Genomic DNA, 13,854 nt, shown 5'->3' with positions numbered 1-13,854 from the left:
TCGTAAATGTGTTTGAATGCAGACTTTGATCCAAAAACACCTATGACCCAAGAAAATGGAAACTGCTTTATCTGAGATTCTCACCACTTAACCTCCATGCACAGAGGTCCCTCATTCAGAGCCTCTGTCCCATGCATTCCAAGGGTGCTCTCATGCTAAAATCCTCCCACCTTAAATGGGAAATGGCGATAAGGCCAAGAAGAAACAGAATAACATGAACTTGACCAGAAAAAAAATACCCGCCCAACACCCTCCTGGTTTCCTTGTTAGGGTGGCATCCCTATGCTAACATCCCAAAAGAGATGTCGTAAAGCCAGGGCTATATGTTTGCACAGACATGCTACTGCTGTCCAAACGGCGAGCTGCCTCTCAAAGTCACACACAGCCTCCAGCCAACAGAGACAGTGTGTCAGTGCACACACAGCACCAGGGTTCACACAGGGTGGGCTCACGGGGGGGGGACGAGGCAGGTGGGGGGGGGTCGGGATGGAACGCTGTGAAATTCCAGAAGCGTGTGACGAGCAGGGTTCGGTGCAGAGGCAGCCAGGTGAACGCCCGTCTGCGATGGGAAAGTGCTCGTGGCAGGAAGTGCTTTCGCTGCCAGGGTGGAGACCAGCGGGCTGGAAGTCACTCTGGGAGAGGACAGGCCACGGGGCAGGCTGACTGGAATGTCCCTTGTTTATTTGCAGGGCTACTGAGAATGTGCACACACACACACACACACACACTTGCATACACATACACACAAATACACACGCAGATGCATACAAATGAAGACGCAGGCACACGCACACACATACATACGCACACAGGCACTTGCTGACCAGACTACCCATGAACTTGGAATCATGGTGTCAGTCTGCCTTCCTGCTCCGCCTGGTTCGCTGTGTGCTCATCTGGGCAGCTTCACAATGGAGCGCCAAGATTCACACCCCGGAGGAAAACAAACCCCAGAGCAGAGCACCTGACAACCTAAGGGCTCCCCTCTCTTTGCCATGTCAGCCACTTCCACCTGGGAGGAGAGACTCCGTCTCGGCCTTGTAAGGCCTTTTTAAATGCCCTGGGACACCGGGCGTCATGTGTGCCTTTGCTCCCTGTGGGCTTCTCTCTCTCAGACTGCCTCCGCAGGCCTCCCGAGCGAGCCAAGCGCGCGGTTTCCCTCGCAGACAACAGCGGAAAATTACGCTCTGGGAGCAGGCGGAGTTCGAACGGCGCATGCAACATTTCAAACGCCAGCAGGGGAGCATAAACAGGCGCGCGCACGGACAAACAAACAGCGAAAAAGGGCCGGCTGGGATGGTGGCGGGGCGACACGGGACAGTTGTGATGGTGTGCCGGCGCCCGCGGGCGGCACGGAAGAGCGGGTCGAGGGTAGAGGAGCGGGGATGGGGAGAGGGGTGGGGCCGGGGATGGGGCCGCCCAGCGGGAGTTCATGCAGGGATACTCACAGTCTCTCCAGCTGTTTCAGATCCTGGAACGCCCCCCTCTCAATTACGCTGATCTGATTGTCCTCCAGATGCCTGTGGGGAGGGGAGGGGGAGGGGGAGGGGGAGGGGGGGGGACTCGTTAACTGACAAATACAGCAATTTGAGCATCAACACACTTCTGTAACAGTCTAAAGCTAGAACACACGGCGCGATCTTGCGCAGAAGGCTGAGTATTCAGCTTGAGGTGGCACTGCAGTCCCCGATCTCACGACTGTAAGGTTTCTTAGCCCAGACTCTGACCATTCTGCAGCAGCCAGTTCCTGTGTGCGGTGTGTCAGGTTCACTTTCGGTGCACCCGCTTACAACTTTCAAGAACTGCACACTGTGTGCTCGGCATGAGCAAGAACTCAGAAAAGGTACAATTGGCTGGTGGACTCTGCCTTCCCACAGTGCTCTAGGAGTGATCTCAGGCCTAACCACATCAGAGCTTGCTCTGTTGAAACGTTGTGAAACTCTCTGGAAAAAAAAAGCCCCTCTTCTGATTGAAAACTGACATTAGCGAATACTGGACTAATCCTGGTAGACACATAATGTTCAGCAGCCTGCTACTGAAGGTTAATGCAGTACTAACCTAACATTAAAGCTTGAATGCAGCCTGGAGGTTGAATGCCTGCCTTACCCCTGCATGGCACTGCATGCCCTTGTACAGCACCTCACTGGGAGGTCTCTGCCACTGATTGCTGCCCTGCCCTCCACTCCCCACACCATGTCCTCTTTCAAGACCCCTAAAGTATTCCAGATGCATTAAGCAGGGAGTACATATCTATAGATGTGTTTTGTTTGGATTTTTGTCTTTTTACGTTACGGCCAATGCAGAGAGATGTATATGAAAAGCACATGGACCTGAAGCAGCCCAAATGTACGCAGTGCTTGATAAGAGAAGCCAAGAAAAAAAAGAGGGGAAAAAAAAACTGGACAAAAACATGCGACAAAAATATCCGACATCCTTCTCATGTGGAAATCCAGCTTGGCAGAGAGGGAATCTGTTATAAATTGCCTTTAAAGCAAATGTTTATATATGTGACTGCTCTACAGCCATTAATCCTTGTTTTTTGTCATATTATTTTGTCAGGGGGAGATGACACTGTTGGCTTCACAGAGACAGGCTTTTGGAGGCATTCTGTGAACACTGCAGGGTTCCAGCCCAGCCTGAAGCCAAGAGCCCACATATTCAGTTGGCTTGGGCTGCAACCAGGCTAAGACCACAAAGTTCATCCCAGAATAAACTCTGTTGGTAAAGCCCACATCCTATACCTGCAATCTGATATGGATGTGAGGGCAAATAACAATCTGTCCGATTCCAACAAATGAAGGCTCAGCCTGGGGGTAGTTTATTTATTGCATTAAAACTAATCATGTTCAATATCCACCAGATGGAGGGAGTATATGCAGCAATATAATAACAACAATGAAGCGCGCAGCTTTAGCTAATGGTTTTAGGCCCTCAATTAACCAAATGGGAAACATACACACCTCTTTTATGAGGTGCTGGCCAACAGTGCCAAAAATGCCTTCAAGGGATGTAAAAGAAAAAAGGACGGGCGGAGAAAGTATCAAACGTGGCGCCGCTTTGAGAAGCCTTTCATTCGCTTTTAACTCAGCAGACCGTCTCAGGGCTAGGCTGCCTCCATCGGGACGGCATTATGGCCCCTCCCAGGGGGAGGAGACCAAATGGGATTGATCAAATAGCTAATGGCAGGCGGGCTGCGCTCCAAGGGGGGTATTCCACAGTGTAAGGTTGGGGGGGGGATTCCGGAGAGATCCCCTGACCTGCCTCCCCCACACTGATAAGCCCGTCTGCTCAAGGGGATCTTTCTCTCCAGTTCGCCTGGACCCGACAGATGGTTTTGGGTAGGGAGGTTTCACTGGCGTTAATCATAAAGCACATTAAACAGGCAGCTGACGGCGGTGCAGCAGGGACGGCGCTAGTTAAGCTCTTTGGGCACTTGCTTTAAAAGTGTTTATTTTTATCACGGAGGCAGCCTTTTAGAGCCCCTTATTCGGGAGGTAAACAGTGCGAGGAAAGTCATGATTACCATCATACACACTTCCTACACTCCTTCCGCTCAAGCCGTGTGAAAAGGGGACAAGTAAACACTGGGTTTTCCAGGAGCCTTACACACTTCCCTGCACACAGGACAATGGCAAAAATGCACTCGATTTTCCTAACAAAAACGCCTTCAACCAAATGTCAATAAAAAAAGTTCATTGTTAGCATTGCTTGAGTGCTTCGCACTGTTTACAATGACAGCAGTTACAGTGAAGGAGATGGGACAGTACCCTGGCAGGTCATGTTCTGCATTCAGATGTTCTAATGAGACAGACAGACAAGTGTGCTTACAGAACTCGTAGGTTCTTGATGCCGGAGAAGTCCACTTTGGTGATCCGAGTGATGTTATTCCTGTCCAAGTCCCTGTAAAAGAGATGAAAGAAAGAGAGCAAAGGAGGATGAGGTAGAGAGAGAGGGAGATGGAGAAAGAGGGGGAGAGAGGGAAAGAGGAATATGTTAAAGGGTTTATCCATCACTCAGAAGTCAATCTTTGTCCCTCAGTTCTCCGTCCAGCACTGTAAGCAGCGGGACTGATAAAAACTTGCCCTGGCCACAGCACAAACAGAGTCTGCATCCCTGCTGGAAGTGGGCCTCTGCCGGACAGCATTAGAAGCACGATGCGGAGAATTACCCGAGTTTGTGTTGGGGTGGGGTGGGGGGTGTGTGTGTGTGGGGTGCTCAGCCCAGCCCTCGCCCTCCACCCCACCTGTGCTGCTGGGGGCGGCTGTTTCGGAGCTGGCCCTCCCAGCCCAGTCTGAGTGGTCCCACATTTCGCCTGACACTCTGGCGCTGCAGGTACAGGGCACGGCTTCACCTGCGTGCGTGTCCACCCATGTAAATCCACACGCCTCGCCCGCGGTACCGGAACCCGCTGCACCGCACCAGCGTGTAATTCACTCCACATTGTGGAGGGAGCTACAGGCCATGTAAAATGTAGGACATAGCTGGAGCGTGAGAAAGGGCAATTATGCAGTCATTTCTGATTGTGGGAGCCTACTTCAATTGCATCTGATTAGACTTTTTTTTTTTCGTTTTGCAAAATAAGGGAACGTTTTTATTTCAGAGCCAAAAGCTTATCTTGTTTTTCAATTGTCATTGTATCTGTTTTAACTGCCTCTCAGAATATATACAGAGAGGGGGCAGTGCTGCACTGCATCTTATATGTTCTGATACCTTCCGGCTGTAGATGCAATTTGTTGATGTGCTGCCATTTTGGGAGCTTTAAGAATACACACACGCTCTCACACGCACACATGCGCATATGCACACACACACACACACACACACACACACACACAGACACACACCTGCTTACATAACAAGTGGATGTGTGTGCACATATACACTCATGCACACATTCACTCTCCACTCCCGACACACACACACACACACACACACACACACACACACACACACACACAGTTTGATCTCCTGACAGCAGCGGGGCTCTGTGTGTGTTTCTCATAATGTACATAAACATTTATAAATCTGATTTAAAGGCATATAGGATTTCAAAAGGCTTCCCCAACACTGCAGAAGGCACATCAAAATCTATAATGGGAGCCATATTGTGGACTGTGAGGGGACAAGCACTGAGACTCTGACTCTGTCACCCTCGCCCCCCGCTGCTCTCTATCCTTCCCCTCTATTCTCCATTCTGCCTCCATCTCTCCTGATCTCCTTCTCCGCCTTTCTCTGCAACTCTCTCTTAATCTATTTGGAGTTCAGTCCTGACAGACTCTTGTCCATCATCTGCCTAATTTTCTGCAGTGAACCTCAAAAACCATGTGTACAGTGAGTACACGTGAAGCAAACTGCTCTCCCAAAATCCTGAACTCAGGTCCATCAGGATGTCTCTTGCACAGAGGGCTTGTAGGAGGCAATACCATTTAGTTTAGTGCTGCCAGTAAAGGACATGGGAACTGTGATTATGCTTCCATGAAAGAGTACCACAGAATTCAGAATTCTCCTGGGCCCATAGTTCAAGCATATAAGGTAACCACTCCAGCATTCTTGATTTGTGCTGTGATTTTTTCTGGCTTAGGCAAGCATCAGTGCTGGTCTTTGCCATTGCTTGGAGCTAAACTGGAGTAAAAATGCAATATGTAGCAACCTTTGACAGGGTTTTTAAAGTTTTATTGTATTTTTTGTTAACATGAAGAATCATTAACACCTTAGCACACATTAGTGCAAGAGGAAAGGGTGAAAATGCAATCATAGGTTACTCCATCTGTACGTTTCTTTGTTTTTCCTGGGCCACTTCAGTAACCTGTGAACCGCCGTTTTGTGGTTCCCGCACAGTTTCTGTATTTATACACCAAATGACAACATACACGTGGCACTCCAGGGATCACAGCACGATCTGCTATCCAAACAACTGAATTATAACAAACTGTGGAAGCCATGCTGTGACAATGCAAGGGGTGGGGTGGGGAAGCCTATCCCAGAAGCCTTAGTTTTCACCAATGCAAAGGATAAAATGTCAATCCAAACAGCAGGTGATGAAAGCTCAACATGCCCCCCCCCCCCCCCCCAAAACCCCCCCTCCCCGGGCTAAGTCTCCATTCACATAGCAGCCTGTATTCCCACAAGGCAAACAGCACTTTAAACTGCTAAACCAACTAGCCCAACAAATAAACCTACAGACCTCTCCCACTGGCTCTCTGGCCAAATTTCTCAGAGCAGCACTTCACAGGTACAGCACACCAAAAACAGGCACTCTCTCCTTAGCTTGCTCTAATGAAGGTTGTAGGACATACATTTAAAACATATACTCGGAGAACTTCAGGACGCAAAAGCTCCCTGACAAGGTGAAATCATGAAAAAGTGAATTGTGTTCAGGAAAAGTTTCCTCCACTTGATGCTTCCCTTTACAATGCTTTTCTTGTTTTTAATCTCCTGGGGTTTTTTTTTTACAAGCTAAAAAAAAGAAAAAAGAAAAAACGTCTGGTCTTGTGGAACAGATAGGTATGCTCCATTTCCTTTTCAAAGCCTCAGAATGGTGTTTGGAATCTTAATTGAGTTTGTCCTCTGAAGCTTGGACTATTTAGGAAAGGTAGGGGTTTTTTTCTGCCCATTGAGAAATCCGGTCCATTGAGTGATTTAATCTTGAGGCAATATTTCAACATACTCATTCGGTTCACCTGCTGCCCAGCTTCTTGAATGAAGCCCTATTATGTTCCAAACCCTATAGTATGTAAGAGGCTCTTTCGTTTACAAAAGAAATAAATGGTTTCCGTCCATACCATTTTTTTTTATTATTAAGAAGAATAAATGACAACAACCATTCAGTCTTGACTCAAATATAGCAAGGGAGATGTGATCATATTTCTTCAGACTGGACCACTAATTTAGGATCTATCCATATCATCTGAAAGAGTGATGTTGTCTTATACGTTTCTCAGAGCAGCTAAACCTTGCCTAACAGATGGCTATTTGTTCTTTATGATATTTGACTATTGATTTCCTGCTTACATATTTCAGGTAATTCCTCTCCATCCCCCTCTTTGCTCTTTCTGTAAAACAGGATGTCCCTTATAACGAGCATATCTGATTAAACGCACATGCCACAGGCGAGAAGGCTTAGCCCGTGGTGTAGGACTGATGCAATGTTTTCACAAGACTCTTATCTGGATATAGGCTGCATCTAGAGGGGGGAAAAGCTGGCCTGGATCACTGCTTTTTCCCAGCATATCACGCCCATTATTCCCCGACTCGCCGTGTTACTTCCTGCAAGGAACCCTGCTTCATTTGCGCTCCATCGAGATCAAATGACGGCGTTTATTACCAGACCACGCGCCTGTGGAATAAAATATCGCCCGCGCCGCTTTCATCTCCCACACGCCGGCGAGGCCGGTGAAGTGTGCATGTGTGCAACATGCACCAGTGAGGGTAAAGTGCTCCGTGACGCTGTGTTGCTTCTTGGTGCAGGGGCCCTGCCACTCTGACGGCCTGTGGCACATCAGCGGCCTCACCACTGCAGAGAAACTCTCTTGACTTACAGTACCAGTCAAATGTTTGGACACACCCGATTGAAATAACAGGAAACATGCATTCAAAGACTTTTGATCTAAAGACTTATGCTTAAATGCTTGAAATTTGTTTCTTAGACAAATATAAATAGTGAAGTTGATGCCTATGTTGCAATTTCTTTCCCCCCAAAAATTTAATTTAAAAAAAATTTTTTTGACCATTTTGAAGAATCTAAAATATAAGATAGTTTTGATTTGTTTATCCCTTTGTGTTATTTCATAGTTTTGATAGCTTTACTCTTATTCTAAAATGTGGAAAACTTTCTATGCGTAGGTGTGTCCAAACTTTTGGTACTGTAATTTAGCATGAAATGTGGTCTATTAAGCAATAGCCACAATTCACAACTTGCACACATTCTAGAAGCGTATAAATGCAGAGCGATTCAGGTAAAGTGCTTTGCTTGAGACAACAGCAACACCACCCCATCTGGGATTGGATCCTAGAGCCCCCCGGCAGAGAGTCCGGAACTCTCAATGCTTTCACTCTGCAGTGTCAGCACGCGGCTGTTGCTCAAACGGGCCCCTCAAGCCAACATTCTGTGAAAGGGTTCTGTTTTTCGCAATCTCATTAAGCAAAGTTCCTTATCCAAACGAACACAAATCGTGCTGTTTTCCCCTGATGAGCGGCGCTCGAGCGCGGAGGGACTCGCACCGCGACGGCGCGGCGTTCGAGGAGGGGCTCTCTTTGTCTCCAAACATAATGCAGCTTATTTATCACAATCTTAGCTCCGGTTGGAGGATGCTGACAGAGACAGGCGGGCAGACCGAGGCGAGGGACAGACTTGAAGCGGAGATGACAGTGAATCTGGAGCAGAGCCCCGCTGTTTATGAGCACAGAGAGAGGACAGAGCTTTGTTTTCCAAATATTTTCATTACTGTACTGTCTGGATGAGTTCCCAGCTGAGAGACACCCACTTCAAGCTAAACAGACCAGACAAAAATGGATTATTTCATATTTTCTTTGTGTCTGTTTACTTTCAGGCTTGTTTATTTTCAAACACTGCCTCCGAAAGACTGTAGCGGGAGCCAGACTGCCTGTGTCTGGTAGGACCCCTTAAATAACATGTGGAACACATGTTTCAGCTGCAACACAGGGTAAAAGGGCTCACACAGACAGTTAAGGCGACATAAAGCTAAACTACCCCTTATAATGGCTCAAAAGCCATCCTCATTACCACATATTTCTTTTTGCCTGAGCAGAAATCCCTTTTCAGAGGATTTGCCGTCAAGGATGGTTTAGCGGATAAAACGGTGAGCTGACTGCGTCTGTCTCACTCCTCCGACGAGGACGGAGACGCGGCGATGCTGTGCCGGCCGCGTGAAGGCGGAACGGCGTGGAGGCCGCACAGGGAGTCATCATCTTCAATGAGCCGGGTCCGGAGGACGAGGGAGCACGCGGCAGAAGCAACAGACAGCCAGAGGAGGAAGAGAACAGCAAGAACATGCACAGAGAGAGCTGATGAGGTGTGCCGACGCGCGCTAAGCTTCCGTCGAAATGTTGAGCGAGGTAGGCAGGAGGGCCTGCCAGACCCCAAAAGCTCCTGTCTCAAGCCACCATGAGCTCGTAAACTCCGGGGCCACGCACGATACGCAGAGCAGTGGCTCGGTATCCCAGCGAGATCAAAAAGCACACAGCCTTTCTTTTATGACCGGTGCGGACATACAGCCCACCCGGCATCCTGCCTGTGAGTGGGAAAATGATCACGGATCTAGACATCACAATTGCGGCAGCATCCTGATAAACTTGCGGGGTCCGGTTGCTGGCATGGACTCATTGTTTACTGGGTTGCTAGTAACTATGCAGTGTTTGGAGCTATTGTGCTGCTTACATCACCGCAACAAAAGGCAAAAAACAGAGATCATGTCCATATTTGTTAGACAAGGATAAACAGTGTGTCATGACCGGCTGATTTCAACAAGAACTGAGAGCAGCAAGGACGGTCTGGTGGAGGAATCAGAGCGTTTGATGTGTTGCTTTGGTGACAAAATCTCAACAACACGAAACGATCCTACTTAACCTGAAACGGCCCCATGCTCACAGACTATCAAAGCCAGCCTTGCGTTAAAACATGACACACACTTGGAACCATTATTAACTTCTGTGTCCCCACTTTTTTGGTATAACCTCTTCAAGGACCTTCGTGACTTGGACTCCTTTCCCACAAATTCTCAACAGAAAGCAAACTTCCAGGCTGCCAGGCCTGGCCTTTGATGTCCTGGCTGGAGTAAAGCACCTCAAAACATTTTCCAGGAAAGATTATTGAGGAGGCAGTGGGTGGCTGATATTTCCCAGTGGTTTTCAGCAGCGCCTACTGAATGGATGCTGTCAGCAAGGGCCAGCAGCTACCTGGCGCGCAAGAATGCCGAGACGCTCACCTGGTCTGAATGTTAACCTGGGCACGGGCCATGTTTAGCCACCAGTGAGCGGGAACATATGCGCTCATAATCCCACAGCTATGTCATATTATAGCCACTAGAGGAAAACTTTGAATCAATTTTGTGAATAGAAATCACAATAAAAATGAACCATTTTCCAACCAAAACCTTTCAAGGTGAAAAGATGACATGAGTGTGCAAGTATGTATGTGATCTATACATAGCTTCCCACTGCAGTGTAAAACATCAGTCACCGACAGGGGGCGCTGTTTTCTCCCTCTAAAAGTGTCTTGACAAGAGTCAGGAGAGGAGGTGCATTGCACTAGCAGGCAGCATCATCCAACATCATTCTTTGAGTATGAAGTCTAAGGACAGCTGTGCAAAGAGTCTGTCATAAAACACTGCAATGTGTGTGAGCATGTGTGCGTGCACATCTGTGCTAGAGAGAGAGAGTGAACAAGAGAGAAAAAGGTGGGGCTGAGGGGGTTCAACACTCTCTGCTAATTCAACACCCCAGGGTGTAATGGGACCACTGGCAGGGTGTAAATTGCAGCCCTGAGAATTGGACCCAGTTCCTCTTGGTTGCTGCTGTTTAGCCTCACGCACCGGCAGCTGAAATGAATGCAAATTAGATCTCGAGTGCTCCTGAGCTGAGTAATCCTTGAGTAAACGCTCCTTGGGCAAAGCAGACAAGCTCCTCCCAGCTCCTCTTCCTGCCTATTACCCCACATGCATTCCCCCTTTCCCGGACTACATGAGAAAGTTTAGTAAAACACGCAGGGGTCTCACGGCTGCCTCCTGTTAGCCATGCCCCGCTTGAAGCCACAGAGGGAAAATTAGACAAAGTGAATTGGAAAAATATAAACACTTTTCCTAAAGGGTCCTAAACTGGTTCTTATTTATTTTACTTTGGGCGAATATGCCCTGGGATCGCCTTCCCCAAATTCGACGGGACCCTCTAGTCATCCGGCTGCCCAGCCAAATTGAACACGGTCGCTCTCATATCGTTTCCAAAGAAAATGACCATTTATTTGTTGTTTCAGAGCGTCTGCAATTACTTAACCCCTCGTGTCCTACAGTAGTTTGGTTAAGCTGGATTTGACCACCTCCAACTCCGTCAAGGAGCGGAATCTCCACAGGTGAAACAGTGCGCTCTACGGGCCTTTCCCTGGCCATATAAGGCTCAATTCACACAGCCCTTTCACTCATAAGCTAGTTTGGCTGAGGCCGATAGGACTGTCAGGATAGGGGAATTCAGAGCTCGGCCGCAGCCCCCCCCCCCCCCCCCCCCCTTCTAAATGGACCTGCGGTTCTCACTCTGACAACGCCAAGGTACACACAAACATGCCACGTTATGATTAATCAAGGGTCCACTTCTTCTCGTGAGAGGAAAAGCAGGACCGCAAAAGAGAGGCGCTGATACCACATCCCTCTCGCTCCTCCGTTACGCCGGAGCCAAGTTTCTGAAGGTCCCTCCAACAGCGGATCCGCACGTTCTTACAGGCGTCAGTGCCGTGATCTACCTTACGCACTGTGAACATCCGAACACGTTCAACTCATAGACAGTGCAAAGGCTATCAATTATGGTCTTTGTCTCCACTGTTGTTCTTGAAGGACGAGAGGTTTATAAGAAATAGAAGGTGCAATTAAAATTAAAACCCTTAATCCACTGAAGAATTCAAGGTCTTCCAAAGCTCTGGAGGTGTGCAGGCATGTGGGGGTACTTCAACCCCCCCCCAACCCCACACACACACACACACACACAACCCACCATCATGTCTTCAGTCTACAGTACATGTCTAATTAGCTCTCTGCAGTGATATTTTAATTCAAGGTCAATTTCAAACTCTTCTTTACATGTTCATTACTTGAAACTGAAGCACAAAATTCCCCAAAGTAGTAAAGGAAAGCTGTGATTATCAAGAATTCATGCAGAGCTTTTAGATCATTTTCTGTATTATTAATGAATGTGGTCAAGCTCAAACCTCAGTGAAGAGATTAATCTGGTTTTACTTAGAGCTCCTTTATGGGACAAAGGAGTAATAATATAGAGATATTGATATATAGAAAACATAGCAATATTATCCTGCAACTTCCCTGACATCGAGGCTTGTCACACAGTCACGCAGAGCAAAGTTTCAGTTACATTAAATTCAAGCAGTCATTGCATCTGAAAGAAGCTGCCGTTTTCTGAAAGAATTAGTCTTAACCGACACTTGTGGCAAATGTGTATGTCAAAACAATGTTGTACAAATTCGCATGTTCAGGAATATCGTGCATGCAATTTTATGATGTAGTAGTACAGACTCGTGGGGTTTCATAAACGCTTTAACGAATATTTAAGTTCTGCCTGTCTCGCATGCTTCCGATCTGTGCCGTTCACCTGGGAAACCTACCGTGAGATTAGGACAGGTGCCGGGCATTATAGCCTTGGTGTTACACAGGTCACAAACCGTTTTTGAAATTACGGTATTTAAAAAAAACTGCGTAAGAGATACAACCTGCCAAAACTTGCTGTAATTATTCAACAACACTGTTAAAGCAAATTTTAGTGCTTTGAAACGGACGCAGAGTCTGTTATGACGCCATTGAAAAACATTTATTGCTGCAAAATTCGCACCTATTTTGACAGACGCTTAGCCAGCGTGAACATGCTACTTACAATCTCTCTGCGTTCCTCGGGATTCCCTTTGGCACGGTCCTGAAGCCTTGACCCTGGCAATCCACATGAGATCCGGAGCAACTGCATTTATGGGGGCATCCGTTCACGGCCACGGAACAGAGCAATCCGCACATCAGAGCCAAGATCCAGCAGTGGCTCGGAGTCCACCTCTCTCGCGCAGTCGACAGCATGCTATCCGCAGTGGCTGCAGGCAGCCTTTGTAACTGCAAGAGCAGAAACACTGTCGAAACTAGTTTTTAAAAAGAAAAATCCAGCAGAAAGTTGATGGTACCGTTAAGTCCGTTAGATGACTCACAGGCGAAAATTGACCGGGGTGCAGTTTAAGCGTATAAACAGATAAAATAAGTTTCGCGCACTTGAGTAACTTTATAAAAGACTGCCGAAAAGTTGCGTTCATTCAAGGTCCCAGTCGTGTTCTGCTGTTTCAGCACCATTGAGACAGAGAATCCGGGAGAAAAAATAACCGAGACAGAGACGGTGACAGGCAACGAAATAATTTTGAGATGTAAACGTGGTGCTTTAAAATTAGCTCTAACGCCAGGCATCCATTGCCCCCATTCATGCGCAAACTTCTATCCGCTCTCTTTAATTCTGAAACCTGTGCAGGAAGTTCAAATGTATCATGCAATAACGGTACAGAATACGGTTCCAAAATTAAGTATCCCCTTCAGTCCTTTGGTGAAATCCTGCTATTAGTCGTCCCAACGCTCCATTCTCATTGATAACTATTTTGAGCAACTAGAACTCATACTCAAAACTTCAGCGGAGCGCGTGTGTAGGCTGGAGTTCACATACCTACTTCCAACCCCTAAAATCACTGCTCCAGTTTCCTACTGGTTCTTACTCTGCTGATGTCATTAAATTTCAGGGGGCAGAAATTCTCCCCTACATCTCCCTTGTTTCTGGCAATTTGGAACGATGAGCCTTGGCGTCTCCAAAATAATCGTTGAGGGAGAGTTAACAGCTAAACGTAAGCGGAGACTTGAATTACACTGTTAGTGTAAGATGCAATAATCACATTTCATGTTCTAAATTTGTTCCAGCAGAATTGAAAATTTGGCGTAGTTATACCCCAATTGCGTGTCATAGCTAAATGTTTAATTTATATGCGTTAATCAACACGAAAGGGAGAGAAGCAGGTTTAGTAAGACGGATAGCGTCCCCTACTATATCTGGAACATCATGTTTATATGACGCTTTGTACATCTGACGTTTGTATACTACAAG

At 47.3% G+C, this 13,854-nt stretch overlaps 1 protein-coding gene across 1 annotated transcript in view; it reads right to left on the bottom strand.

The window, feature by feature from the left end:
* Positions 1-13,419, bottom strand: part of slit3 (slit homolog 3 (Drosophila)) — a 143,425-nt gene extending 130,006 nt beyond the window's left edge. Inside the window, exons 1-3 of the mRNA XM_036548026.1 lie at positions 12,607-13,419; positions 3,829-3,900; positions 1,449-1,520 (exon numbers count right to left, since the gene is read on the bottom strand). Coding sequence (XP_036403919.1) covers positions 1,449-1,520; positions 3,829-3,900; positions 12,607-12,797 — 335 coding nt within the window. The 5' untranslated portion in view covers positions 12,798-13,419. The remainder of the gene's footprint in view (positions 1-1,448; positions 1,521-3,828; positions 3,901-12,606) is intronic.
* Between the last annotated feature and the right edge of the window lie 435 nt (positions 13,420-13,854).

This window comes from Megalops cyprinoides, chromosome 16 (genome assembly GCF_013368585.1).
Source record: "Megalops cyprinoides isolate fMegCyp1 chromosome 16, fMegCyp1.pri, whole genome shotgun sequence".
In the NCBI taxonomy this organism is placed as follows: domain Eukaryota; kingdom Metazoa; phylum Chordata; class Actinopteri; order Elopiformes; family Megalopidae; genus Megalops; species Megalops cyprinoides.
This window is presented reverse-complemented; position numbering and strand designations above follow the sequence as displayed.